The 14,677-nt window shown below is 39.2% G+C and overlaps 1 protein-coding gene across 2 annotated transcripts in view; it reads left to right on the top strand.

The window, feature by feature from the left end:
* The window catches only part of LYPD6B (LY6/PLAUR domain containing 6B), a 222,359-nt gene that overhangs the window by 205,137 nt on the left and 2,545 nt on the right, over positions 1 to 14,677 (top strand). For both annotated transcript variants that reach the window (XM_021074898.1, XM_021074899.1), the window contains exons 3-5: positions 1,984 to 2,113; positions 5,663 to 5,761; positions 9,348 to 9,478. In XM_021074898.1, the coding sequence (XP_020930557.1) occupies positions 1,999 to 2,113; positions 5,663 to 5,761; positions 9,348 to 9,478 (345 nt within the window). In that variant the 5' untranslated portion in view covers positions 1,984 to 1,998. The remainder of the gene's footprint in view (positions 1 to 1,983; positions 2,114 to 5,662; positions 5,762 to 9,347; positions 9,479 to 14,677) is intronic.

The following is a 14,677-nucleotide window of genomic DNA, read 5'->3' as shown; positions in this document are numbered from 1 at the left end:
ATTACTTGGCTACAGACTCATAATGAATATGGAAAAGTCCAACTCACAGGAAGGAACAGAAGCAGAATTTGTGTCAGTATAACCACTTGTCTGTAACGAATGACATAGCTGGTCCAATGTTCATTTCTTTCGAAAGAGCTTAATTATAGGATTTAGAAACCTGCTACCTGTGAAAGGTCAATTTTGGCTTCTAAAATAAACAAAGGCAGAATTATATATATATTTGTATCACTAGGTCAGATGCTTTACTGAGCTGAAATGCAGTTTACAAAACTAAAAACCATTGTTTTGTGAAACTTAAAAAAACTTGCAACTTTTTTTTTTTCACACTGAGACCTCCCTTAAGGACTCAGTTCTCTTTGGCAAAAGCCATCGGGTATGATGTCATGGGTACATTTTGTCTAATACTCACTCTCCAGGCAGGCAGGCAGGCAGGCAGGCATTATTAACCACACAGGCAAAACCAGCATACTCACAACACTAGAGGGGGACATGAAAATCGCTAGAATTCACACATTGTTTTTCTAGCTTCAAACAAAATATCCATGTGAAGGATTATGCTTGGTTCCCATCACAGTTCAGCAGTCATGAACCTGACTAGTATCCATGAGGACATGGGTTCAATCCCTGGCCTCACTTCGTGGGTTAAGGGTCCAGCTTTGCTATAAGCTGTGGTATAGGTCACAGACGAGGCTTGGATCCCATGTTGCTGTGGTTACAGCTCTGATTCAACCCCTTCCATATGCCACAAATGTGGCCCTAAAAAGACCCCCAAAAAATTATGCTTGGATATGTGGAGATAAAACTTTAGCAGACTTCCAAAGCCCACTGAGACCAATTGATTCAGCAGGTAGAAAAGGGTTCAACAATATTGGCTAAACCCAAAGATTTATCATTTCCACAGCACTTGTATTACAGGTGCTCTTACGCACACAATCCTGCGTGATCCTACTCAAGCCTCTATTTGATGCTCACAATTAGCTAAATGTGTGGGCAGGGCAAATGTTATTAAGCCACTTTACAGATGAGGAAATTGAGGCTAATAGAGTTTAAAGAGCTTGCTCAAGGTGAGCACTAATAAATAGCAGAGCCAGTATCTGAACCAGTCTTTGAACCCAAGTTATGTGCTTTTTCTGCTGCCTACATTTCCCTCTTGTTAAAGAGGACCTATCAGTGATGATACAGGTTCTGAGCATTGCTCTTGAAAATTTCCTTACTAGCAGGTCTGCTTCTAGGGGTAGGACCTATAGGGCTTAAGATGTAGCTCTTTCTCAGTGCTGCTTCCACCCTGCTGACTTTAAGTCAATGAAAAGGATGAGCAGTATCTGTGGGTCAGGACTAACATTACGTGTATGGTTTTCAGCTTTTCAAACAACTGTTATTCTGCTTCCCCAAGAATCCTCCTGGCAGTTTCTCCTTGCTCCCGCTGTGACAGAAACAGGTGGGGATAGCATTTCACCGTGACTCATGTTATTTTCTCACTGTCTATGTGCTCTGGGATCCAGCAGAGACTGTTTCTCAAACTCACTGTTTATTTTACCCACTCCTTCCTACTGCTTTAACTTCTATTGTTTCTTTCAAGTTTTTAAAGAGTTGCAAAATATGTCAAACACAAGCATTTACTCAGGGAATGGGATTTCAGATAGGTGGTTCAGTAACTTCAGCCGAACCTGCCTCCCAACATGGTTACTAAAAGATTAGGATGGGATGGGTGCAGGTGGGCCAGTGCTGCTGCATGACCTCCTGGAATTGCGAGGCCACTGGGTGTCCTACAGAGTCCAGAGGCCTGACCAGGAGGAGGCAGGGTTTGCTTAACTTTCATCAGATCAGGAAGAATGCAGTTAAACTCACAGGTGCTGGCCCTACTGAACAAGTAGATGGTTTAATATATTTGAATAATCGAGTTTTCCAAACAGAAGTAAAGCATACTCCTAGTGACGTGTAAAATCCAAATAAACTCAACCAAGTCTCTCTTCACTCTAGGGAGACGAGGTCAGAATGCTGCTCCTCTGTCATGCCCTCGCTGTAGCCATGGTCCAGACCTTTATCTTCTCAGAAAACTGGGCATTTGCCAAGAACATCAACTTCTATAATGTTCGGCCTCCTCTGGATCGTAAGTAAAGGTTGCAATCCTCATCTGTGACAAGGGGTCAGAGTAACTGTTTGAAGTCCCTTTTGAAGTCCCTATTGTAACTTAGCCTTTTGGGTTTATACTCAGAATAAATCAGAAAGTCTTCACTCCTCCTGTGAGTAAGGGTAATACATGGGGACAGAAACGTTCTCCATTTCTTTAAAATGGTTTGGATTCCTGCTAAAGTCTCAAAAGGGTTATTATTTGAAATAATCTTTTGAACACTGTTCCTAAGAATGGCTTAGCAGGGGGAATCCAGCATTCTTTGTTGACCTCTTCCTTAGATAAAGATATTGACTGTAGGATGTTTGTTTATACATAAGTTATATAGCCTTTGCAATGGCCATTAACAATTTTGAAAACAGATTTGCATGTTTATTTGAAGGGGAATACTACTTGGATTTACATTAGTATCACACACAGTCACTATTAGAAAAAGCTACCACAACTCAGCTTTTCCTCTATTACATGTATTATTTATTATTTTAAAAATTACCTGTAGATGAGTTTCCGTCGTGGCTCAGTGGTTAACGAATTCAACTAGGAACCATGAGGTTGCAGTTTCGGTTCTTGGCCTTGCTCTGCTCAGTGCGTTAAGGATCCGGCGTTGCCCTGAACTGTGCTGTAGGTCACAGACTCGGTTTGGATCCGGTGTTGCTGTGGCTCTGGTGTAGACTGGCAGCTACAGCTCCGATTAGACCCCTTGCCTTGGGACTCTCCATATGCTGTGGGTGTGTCCCCAGGAAAGACCAAAAAAAATTACATACAGAATGATAAATATTTTATATGAATATGTATGTGTATATGTGCTTGTGTTATATAGCTATATATGTATCATCTCCTCTCCTTTCTCTCTCTTCAGACAAGTAAAACTTCTCTGATATATGAGAATTTGTTATAAAAAAATGTAAAAATGATTTGGTAGAAATGCGAATGCCAGTGGTTCCCACATCTGGAAGAGTATCAGCATCACAATAAAAGCCTTTTAAAACTACATACTCCTGTGATCCCTTCTCCAGAGATTCAGCAGTCAGGAGGGTGGGATGCAGGATATTTTTTTCTCTTTTCTCCCTCTTCTTAAAAATGCTCTCCTGATGCTGTTGATGCACAGCCAGGTTTGGAAACTACTATCCTTTTGCTTTTTAGGAATGCACATGCAGCTAGGGGTCAAATTGGAGCTGTAGCTGCCAGCCTATGCCACAGCAAAGAGGGGATCTGAAGTGTGTCTGGAACCTACACCACAGCTCAGGGCAATGCCAGATCCTTAACCCACTGAGTGAGGCCAGGGATCAAACCTGCATCCTTTTGGATACTAGTTGGGTTCATTACTGCTGAGCCACAACAGGAATTCCCATGGAAACTACTGTCTTTTTATATAGTAATACTATATAGACTTTATTTACAAGTAATATATGGTAATCTGTATGATTACTATGATTACTGTTCTGCACTTTGTTATAGACATTAGCGTGTGTGAACACACATGTACTAAAAGACATATACATATACACAAGTATGCCCGATATGTCAACTATCATTTATTACAAATTTCTAAATTGGTAGTGATTGTTTAGTGATAGCTTAAATGGCATGGCATAGTCATAGTTTTCATAATGTCTATATTGACAAATTTTGAGCTTTTTAAGCTTAGTGCAATTTTATGGTGAAGAAAATTACAGAGGAAAAAAATGATATTTGAATATTATAGAAAATTAAATTTCAGAGACAAAAATATGTAAAATAAAATTTATTCATAATCCCAAGATTCAAAATGAGCTCTTTTTTTTAAAAAAAAATAATTTGATCCTTGAACAACGCAGGTTTGATCTGCCTAGGTCCAGTTATATGTGGATATTTTTAAAAAACTGAATACTCTAAGTAGTGCTACGTGGTCTGCAGAGGGACATATGGAGAGCTATAAATTACAGGAGGATTTTCAACTACATGGAAGGCTGGTCTCCCTAACCCCCACATTATTTAAGGGTTAACTGTATTTCCTCCTACTCTTTTTTTCTAAGTATATTAAATATGTGACATACTGTTAGTTATGTCACAAATTTAATTTTGTAGTAGCATTTATTCCTTTACATTGTATTTTGAGTATTTTACCATGACTTTGAAATTATTTTAATGTCTCACACTCAACAGTATTTACTCATATAACTGGCTGAAACTTTACTGTTACCCCAAGCTTCATATAAGCTAAGTGTTAATGCTTCATTGAAAATCTTTTTAAATGCATTTTCCTCTTCAATTGGCTAATGACTTTACCAGAATCACTAAATCAAAAAGGCTGTGCCAATTTATTCATTAATTATTCACTCCCTAGCTTTGAGTTTCAGGTTTTTGTTTTTTAAACTATAATGAATTAGGTGAAAATGGAGTTCGTTATTTATTTACCTACCTAATTCACTTTTTTTTTGCATAGGCATAATTGCAATATATTTGCTATAACTAACTTGGTGCCCCCTGAACTTTTAGCTTTTGATATTTTGCTCTTGTTTTATATGTGGATATACATCCTCCCCTGTATATGGAATACCTGCTGCTTTTTAATTATCATCTCAACTTGCGGTCAGATTAGTAGGATGGTTTGGGTTACCTTGATCTTCATCTGTTTCATTCTCCAAAAATAGGGGAATTGAAAGTTTCACGCAGGGCTTTATATTCTGGTCCATCGAGAAACATCAGATTTATTCTACTTTTGACTTCTTGCCCAACAAAATACAAAGCAGAAACAACATAAAGACACAAAGAGCATACTAGTTGCTCTCAAGTCCAGATGGTCAGCAGCTCATAATTCTTCCTTTCTTTAACATTCTTGCCTGAGTACAAGGGCCTGAGAATTACTATCATCCTTATATTCAAATGTTACATTCCTAGTTGAGGTCTAATGTTGGGATAATTTTCATATATATCCAATGGGATTACTTGTTTGAAGGTAAGTATAGCTGTAATGCAAGTACATATGGATGAAAATCAACATGGTTTGATGTGCCAGGGACTCTACTAGATATTTTTCTTGCAACCTCCTGTTTAATCTTTACTATTCCTCTGCAAGTCACAGGGGTAAACTGTTACTATTACTGTAAAAATTATTTCTTAGAGGTTGAAAATCCTGCAGATGATTAGTGAGAAGGGCAGAATTTAAGCTCTTAAATTAATCTGACTCCAGTTCTTTTCAGGGCCAGTATGACATCAAAGTATTGGTTCCTATACTGCCACCACCCTTGCCCATCCCCTTAACCCTCATTTATTCTTAACTTGTAAATTAGAACAAAAACCATGGATACTTCCAAGTGGCTTATGGAATCCTTCTCATTATTCAATAGGAAATATTTAAAGAAGAGGGAATAAAGAAAATGCCCCAAAGTCTAGCAGTTAAGCCTAGCTCCATAGAAACAGAAATTGTCAGAATGATGACTGGTAAATTTCATTTGATCTATTAAAGGTTGCTAATTTTGTGTCATATTTGATGTTTGAAATTTGTCTTTTTTAACCATATTGTTTCCCTTTGCATTTTTTTTAAAGCTACACCATTTCCAAACAGCTTCAAGTGTTTTACCTGTGAAAATGCGGGGGATAATTATAACTGCAATCGATGGGCAGAAGACAAATGGTGCCCACAAAGTAAGTGTGCTAAGTTTGGAGGACTCTTTTGTGATCCAACCTCATTTAGATCCCTCCTGACTGGCCTTGAGCAGATAGGTCCTACATGATGAGATTAGCAGACTAAATAGGTTGATAGAGTCCCATAGAAATCAGAGATTTTTTTGACAAGACTATCCAGCCATCAGACTACTCTGAGAATACATGGAAACTGGTGGCACAGCCCCTTTTGTAGCTGTGTGCACCTTGAGGAAGAATGTCTTAAATAGTGTTTACCAGAGAGAACAAATAGACCACAGCATTGACTAAGAAATTACAAGAATGTAAAAAATGCTTGATGATACCTCTAGGAAAGTCCCACTTACTGGCTAAAGCAAAGGAAGTTTTCTTTACTCTCAAGATACTCGAGATGCTTTGGCAACTCATGTATTTGCCAAAATTCGAGCATCATTTTAGTTTAGTTTCCTGATAGATCCCCAGTGTCTAATCCAGTACCTGGCCCATATTAGGTTCTAAGTAAATGTTGACAGAATGAATGGATGCCTTTGACTAGGTAGTCAGGAAATCTCAGGGTTATACATTTGAACTTGACCAAAACAAGTCAGCTATGTGGCAATAAGAGCATGACAGAAAGAGGCAACAGCAAAGGCTGCAAAGATGCAAGATTTGGCTTCTTCAGTGAACAGGAAGAAGGCTGGCCACTGAGGCTTAGGGGGAGATAGAGAAAGGATCTGATGGTGATAAGGACTGGGACATGTAGCATCTTCTTTTTTCTGATAAGGAAAAATGTGATGGGAAAGCACACACATGCGATGCTTAAGCTTTGGAGTAAAGAGGCTAGGTGTGTTCTGAAATATTGCTCTGGTTTCTATGTGCAGAATGAATGGCTGGGGACAAGAGAAGGGAACACCCAGCAGGGACTTTCATTGTCTTTGAGCAGGAGAAGATGGTGGTAAGGATATGGGGGGGGGCAAGAAGTTGAACCATTGAATACATACAGACTTGGAGGTAAAGCAGACAGGATGTGCTGATGGGTGATCTGGAATTGAAAAACTCTACTTAAAAGTCTAAGGATCAGCCTATTTAGATTTTAGGATGTGCTGTTTTTTAGGTTTTCAGATGTAAAAGGCCAGCAAAAACAAACTCTTCCAAGCTTAGAGATAGATGACCAGTTTTGGTGTACTACTGCCTTGAATCTTTTGGAAATTTCTTTATCACATTATGACAGTAGAAGAGCCTTGCCTCTTCCGAATGATGCCAAAGTGTGGAACCAATGAACAGTATACACTGGAGACCTCAACTGGGCCTGAGAATCTTAGGGTGTAAAGTAGCACAAATGGGTAGGATATCGACACATGGGTATTTTTCATAGGTTTATAGTTCTGAAGCGTGATCAAGTGAAATGTGCTTGTGAGTTCATGTGTGTTCCTGCCTGTTTGCTCTTTGGGGATTTGTTTCTGTATTTTTCCCAGTTTATTTCAGTGTACTCTTCCCAGTTTATTTCAGTGTTGTCAATGTTGGTTGATGGCTGTCTTTACTAGCTTATGTCAGAAGGTGGGTATGATTCTTTAACTATGTGCTTTAAATCCCCCCCCCCAAAAAAAAACCTAGATGGGAAGGGTTTAGAACAGTAGATTGGGGCATCGATGTCCAAGCTGCTCTATGGCTGGCACTGTTCTTTTGAATTTTTCCAAACACTGTTCCTATAGGTCTGTTCCCACTCCAGTTTGTTATTTGTTAATGGGAACATGCAAGAGTATTTCTAGGTTTTAGAATATATCTCTGTTGAAACATGGGAGCCAAAGAGGGACGCTACAGCTTTTTGCCATCAGGAAAGTGTCAGGGAGAGGAAGGGAGGGGAAGGTCAGCTCTTCCACATCCACCCTGACAACCTGACTCATAAGGAGATGGACACAGAATGACCCTGCTTTCCAGGATATGTTATTCTACCTTCTTGTCTGTATACCAGCCAAGCCCCAAAGCTGCTAACTATCTGGGATTCTGAGACCATAATTCCTCACTTTTCAGCTTGTCATCATTGAGGGGAGTGATAGTCAACGATTTCTGGGGGCAAACAGGCCTGTGGCTATTGTTCTTTGACCTCTCAGGTTTCCTTTTCACCTACAGCTTCACTTCTCTGATCTGTGGTCTGCTGGCATTGTTAAGAGAGAGTCTCTTGGTAACAGGCTATGACAAGAATGACATTTCTAATTTTATTTACCCAGGCTTTTAAATGATTTGTAGGGCTGTTTTAGCATGTATGACAGTCTTTATGAACACATGCAGTGGCCAGTTGTCAATGCTTCTTTGTGTGAAGTACAAATTGAATGCTCCTTCCCCTCCTGAACCCCAGGCACTGTTCTTATAGCTCACTCTGCACCCCACCCCGTTCAGTGCTGACTTGAAAGGCACAGCAGCCTTACCATGAAGAACACACACTCTGGAAAACTGCTATACAAGCATCTAACCTTCTACCACTTTCTACCCCATGACCCTAGGCAAGAAACTGTGCCTCAGTTTCTTTACCTGTGAAATGAGGGTGTTAATATGACTTATCTTAAGGCTTACCGTGTGGACTGAATGTTGTGAATACATGTAAGAAGAGTGCCTGGGTGGTGGTACTCATTTAATACGCATTTGTTATTGTTAATATTACTTAAAGCTTATAACAACCCTATCAATATGCTGCCACACTTCTTATCATCCTTTTACTAAAAAGAAAATGAGCTCGAAGGGTCTCACATGGCTTGTGACAGAGGCAGTTCCCTAAGCTTTGTGTTCTCAAATTTGGTTGAATTTTCCTCCTGCCCTCCCACCACCACCTGTTCTATGGCGCTGCTGCTGTAGTCCCTCTCAGTAAACTAGGAAGTATTTCACTGGCCTGAGATGACTATAGAATAAGAGCTGCAGAACTAAAGTAGACTGTTGTATGATAGTGAATGAAATTGCTCTCTTGAAAGAACCCTAATAAGATGTGAATGAATAGTTAAAGGTATGAAGATAACTCAGTGTGGGAATGAGCTAGCCACGTGGAGGTGGAGGGGACAGAGAAGATGAGAGCTAACTATAGAGGGGAAAAGATGGAGCACTTTAGGGAAAAGTCAAACACATTGGGAGGATTAGAGCGTGAAAAACTAGAAGAATAACTGGAAGCACCTGCTTTTCACTCCAGTTTGCCACATGGCCTATTAGTATATAAGAAACAAATGTTGAATAATCCAACAAGAAGTGCTCTGACCTACTTCATTTTATATTGTTTCCATTTTAGAGTTAGATAACATGAGTTTCTGATGGGGAGAGAGAGTAATACTGACACTTTCTTAGGACATGAACAAACCTATGGTTTTGATGAAAAGCTTGTCCAATTTTTTTTTCAACTTTGCCTGGCACCAAAGGATAAGTGCTCATTTATATTCATTTAAAAAATACATATGTGCTTCAGACCCTAATGCCTGTTCAGGAGTACCACCTAGCAACCCAAGTTTATGGCCATTAAATTTCTTGCCTAGAAATTTAAGGATCATCCTGGATTGTAGTCATTTCTGAAGTTATTGTTGAAAGTTTCTTCTTTGCAACATAAAAAAATGAAATTTTTTTTCCTGCCTAGATACCCAATACTGTTTGACAGTACATCACTTTACCAGTCATGGAAGAAGTACATTCATCACCAAAAAGTGTGCCTCCAGAAGTGAATGTCATTTTGTTGGCTGCCACCACAGTCAAGATTCTGAACACACAGTAAGGGAGTGTGTGTGTGAGGGAGGAAGGGAGAAAGAAGTTATTGTCCTGGGGTTTCTTGCTAGTGATGGTTGGTTGTATATAGGAAATACATCCAATGTGTATATTTTGAGGAGAGACTCCTTTACACTGATGCACTGGAGATGAAAGTGAAGTTGAAGACTTTCTGTCCATCAAACAATAATATTACTAAAAATGAATGATAATTCTCAGACTCCAAAAATAGTATCTCAGGGTCTAGACCTTGGACTTTGAGTGAGTTGTCTGAAGTTAGCTCTGGAAGCCCAAGAGCAAACCATCCATGTATGAGAGGTGGGATTCAGCTCATGTGTTTTGTTTCTAGTGAGAAATCAATCACCAGGAACACTGCACAGAAACGCTGGTAGGTGGAAAGAAGAATGGTCATATTTTCCTTTTACAGAGGAAACCTTGTCTCACTCACTGCCTCTGCTTAAATTAGGAAGCAAGAGTCTGAAAAATTAACCCTAGCTTATTACAGTGAAACCTTGTCTCACTCACTGCCTCTGCTTAGATTAGGAAGCAAGAATCTGAAAAATTAACCCTAGCTTATTACAGTGACCTATAGATCAACTGAGTGCTTTGGAGTTCTCATTCTATCATTCTCAATGAGCATTTTACTCTTTTATATGCCTGTAATCCTAAAATGTTTGAGAAGAAATTACTTGAAATTATATTAATGTCATGAGAGCTTAGAATTTGATTTAGCCTATACATACATAAAGTGGTCCTGACACCAGTGGCTTTTAGCTCTGGCTACCCAGGGAATCTCCTAGGGGGGTTTTACAGTCTGTTGAGGGAAAGGGAGCTCAACCCATACCAAATGAAACAGAACTTCAGAGTGAGGTTTTTGTTTTTAATTTCCCAAAGGTGATTTTAATGTGCAGCCAGGGTTGAGAACCACTGAAGTAGGTACTTTATTAAATGGCTTTCAGGATGGCTACATCAGATATAGTTTATCCCCAAAGCATCTATGAATATCTAGGTTTATCAGGTTGAGGTGTTGTATCAGGTATTATGATGGGAGGTTTTCCCTTAGTGCTGTGAGGGAGCAAGCCTTTTCATCACTAGCAAACCACTTCCTCTGTAATTGTAAGAATCAGGTATTCCAAAAAAAAAAGCATAGGCCAGTATCACTGCTGAACAAAAATCCTCAACAAAATATTAGCAAACCAAATCCAGTAATACATTAAAAGGATTGAACACCATGATCAAGTGGGATTTATCTCATGGATATATTAGGATTCTTCAGTATCCACAAATCAGTGTGATATATATTAACAAAGTGAAGATTAAAAACCATATGATTGGGTTGGGATCAAGATAGCTGAGGAGAAGGACATGGAGCTTACCTTCTTCCACAAACACATTAAAACAACAACAAAAACAAAAACCCATCTACCTGTAGAATGGTTTGCACATAACAACTACTGAATGCTGGCATAAGCCCTGAGAATTCCAAAAAGGGCAAGAAACCCTCCACACAACTGGGTAGAACAAAAGGGGGGAAAGAAAGGAATCAGGATGGGAGCTGTGAAAGGGAAAAATCCTCACCCTGGGAGGCCACATAACTGTTGGGAAGATCAACTGGGACAGAGGAGGAGCCTCAAAGCCTCAGAGAAAATTTCAGCAGCTGGTCTGAGGAGAGAAAAGCAGAGAGTGAGCCTCACCAACCATTGGTACCACTGCTTGGCATGTGTACCACAGCCTGAGTCGTTTGGGGAGAGCCTGGATGCTGAGACTCAGGCTTTAGAGGTCAGTTCCAGGGAAAGGTCTGGGACTGGCTGTGTGGAAACAGCCTGAGTGACTAAGGAGCAATGCACCACAGGAGGCCTGGAACCACAGATCAAGATACCAGTGTTGGGGAGGGTGAGAGGAGGAGGGGTGGCCTGCAATAGGAACTTCTTTGTGCAAGTGCCAGTTCTCAGCAGGACACCTCTTGAGTGGGCTACAGGGGTGGGTGCAAACTGCCGCAGACGTCTCAGACTCCAGAGGTGGGCACACCCTGCCACCGCTGAGGGTCCTGTGAACAGGCACTGCATGTAGCCCCAGTCACTTCAGGGGTTGCTGCCGCTGAGGGCCTCGCAACAGAGCACCACATATTTATTGCCCTCACCTCCCTGGAAACACTCTCTTGCCACTGCCAAGGGCTCTGGGCTCCACCCCCACTTCCCTAAGGGTCACTGCCACTGCGGCCCTGCAAAAAGGAGCAGCCCACTGCACCCACCTCCCCGTGGGTCCCTGACACTGCCAAGGTCCCAGTGACCAGGTGGTGCCTGTTGCCCCCACCTCCCTTAAAGCATAGACACACCCCCTATCAAGGGGATAACAACCTGCACACAACTGATGAAAGAGACAACAAGCATCCAAGCCAATAGCAGCCCTCACGCCAAAAAAAAAAAAAAAAAAATAGGGTTATCAAGGGATACTTCCCCATATAAAGAGCCCACCAAGACTACAGTAAATAATGGTTTTCCCTAAACTCAGAGGGTAAGAAAAATATAAGCAAAATGAAGCACAGGAACCATTCCCAGTTCAAAGAATGGGAGAATTCCCCTGAAGGAACAAACTGAGTTCAAAAAGGAGGTAATGAAAATACTGAAGGAATTAAGAATGGATATCAACATTAATGCAGGTTACTTTAAAAAGGAACTAGGAACTATAAGGAGGAGCCAAGAAAAATTAGAAAATTCATTTGCAGAGATGAAAGCTGAATTAAAGGCACTGAACAGCAGAATTAATAATGCAAAGGAACAAAAAAGTAACTTGGAAGATAGAATAATGGAAATCACCCCATCAGGACAGCAGGCAGAAAGCCAAATCAAAAAAAAAAAAAAAAAAAAAAAAAAAAAAACCCAAAAAAACAAAAACAAGAAAGCAATATGAGATCTATGGAATAATATAAAGCATGCTAATTTACACATAATAGGGGTTCTAGAAGAAAAAGAAAAGGGGATTGAAAATATACACTTGAAGAAATTATGGCTGAAAACTTCCCAAATCTAAAGAAGGAAATAGATATCCAGATATAGGAAGCACAGTGGGCCCCAAACAAGTTGAACCCAAACAGACCTACACCGAAACATATTATAATAAAAATGGCAAAAGTTAAAGAGAGGATTCTGAAGGCAGGAAGAGAAAAACAAAGAGTTTATTATAAGATAACTCCCATAAAGCTATCAGCTGATTTCTCTACAGAAACACTACAGGCCAGAAGAGAGTGGCAAGATATATTCAAAGTTCTAAAAGGAAGAATTTGCAGCCTAGAATATTCTACTCAGCAAGATTATCATTTAAAATAGAAGGAGTAATAAAGGATTTCTCAAACAAACAAAAACTCACAGAACACAGCAATACTAAACTTATTCTAAAAGAAATATTGAAAAATCTCTTCTAAATAGGAAAGCAGTAAGAAGATACAGGATGGAGAAAATCACAGTTGGAAAGTAATCACTTATATAAGTCAAATACAGATCAAAAAGAAAAAAACTACTTGTGAAAGCGATGATAAACACAAGGAGTAACAAAGGATAAATATGAAGATATAAAAAAGATCATAAAAATCATAAAATGTGAGGAAGCAGAGTAAGAAATATGGACTTTTTTTTTTAGTATGTATTTGAGCCCATATAATGATCAGTTTAGAGCAAGCAGATATAGAAAGGGGTTAATATACTTGAAAAACAGGTCAACCACACACCAAGAACAAAGAGCAGATTCACAAAAACCAAAAAGAGGAGGGCACAAGTATAAAAGGAAATCATCCAATCACAACAAGGAACAAAGGAAAAATACAGAATCAACTGGAAAACAAGGTTTAAAATGGCTATAAATACATATTCATCAATAATTACCTTAAATGTTAATGGACTGAATGCTCCAATCAAAACAGTGGCAGACCATAATAAAAAAATAAGAGCCTACAATATGCTGACTACAAGAAACCCACTTTAGGGCAAAGGACACATATAAATTGAAAGCAAGGGGATGGAAAAAGATGCTTTATGTGAATGGAATAACAGGAAATCAGGAGATGCAATACTCATATAAGACAAAATAGACTATAAAGGCTATACATATAATATATATGTATATATAATATATGTATATATATAAACTATAAAGATGAAGGACACTATTTAATGATAAAACAATCAGTTCAAGAAAAGGATTACAATCATCAATATATATGCTCCTAATATAGGAGCACCCAAATACATACAACAAATACTAACAGACTTAAAAGACTGTTGATAGGACTACCGTAAGAGTAGGAGACTTTAACACCCCACTCACATCAATGGACAGATATTCTAGACAGAAAATCAGTAAGGCAACAGAAATCCTAAATAACAAAGTAGAACAGTGAGATTTAATTGATATTTCAGGACATTACATCAAAAAAAAAAAATCAGGGAGTTTCTGTGGTGGCGCAATGGTTAACGAATCCGACTAGGAACCATGAGGTTGCGGGTTCGATCCCTGGCCTTGCTCAGTGGGTTAAGGATCCAGCGTTGCCATGAACTGTGGTGTAGGTCGCAGACACGGCTCGGATCCCGTGTTGCTGTGGCTCTGGCGTAGGCTGGTGGCTACGGCTCCGATTCGACCCCTAGCCTGGGAACCTCTATATGTCGCAGGAGCCGCCCAAGAAATGGCAAAAAGACAAAAAAAAAAAAAAAAAATCAGAATATATATTCTTTTCAAGTGCACATGGAACATTCTGTAGGATTGACCACATACTGGAGCACAAAACTAACCTCAACAAATTTAAAAATATAGAAATTATTTCAAGCATCTTCTTTGACAACAGTGGCATAAATCTAGAAATCAACCATAGGCATAAAAATGTGGAAAAAACTGACTACATGAGGACTAAACAACATGCTACTAAGAAACCAATGGGTCAATTAGGAAATCAAAAAGGAAATTAAAAAATACCTTGAGACTAACAATGAAAATATAACCATTCAAAATCTATGGGATGCCACAAAAGCAGTGCTTAGAGGGAAGTTCATAGAGATATAGGCTTTCCTTAAAAAAGAAGAAAAATCTCAAATCAACAACTTAAGCTACCACCCTAAAGAATTAGAAAAAAGAAAAACAAACAAAACCTAAAGTCAGAAGAAGAAAGGAAATCATAAAGATCAGAAAAGATTCAAAAAACAATAGAAAAAAATCAAT

The sequence above is a fragment of the Sus scrofa genome, chromosome 15, assembly GCF_000003025.6.
Source record: "Sus scrofa isolate TJ Tabasco breed Duroc chromosome 15, Sscrofa11.1, whole genome shotgun sequence".
NCBI classification, from domain to species: domain Eukaryota; kingdom Metazoa; phylum Chordata; class Mammalia; order Artiodactyla; family Suidae; genus Sus; species Sus scrofa.
The sequence above is the reverse complement of the archived record's forward strand: the minus strand, read 5'-3'. Positions and strand labels throughout refer to the sequence as shown.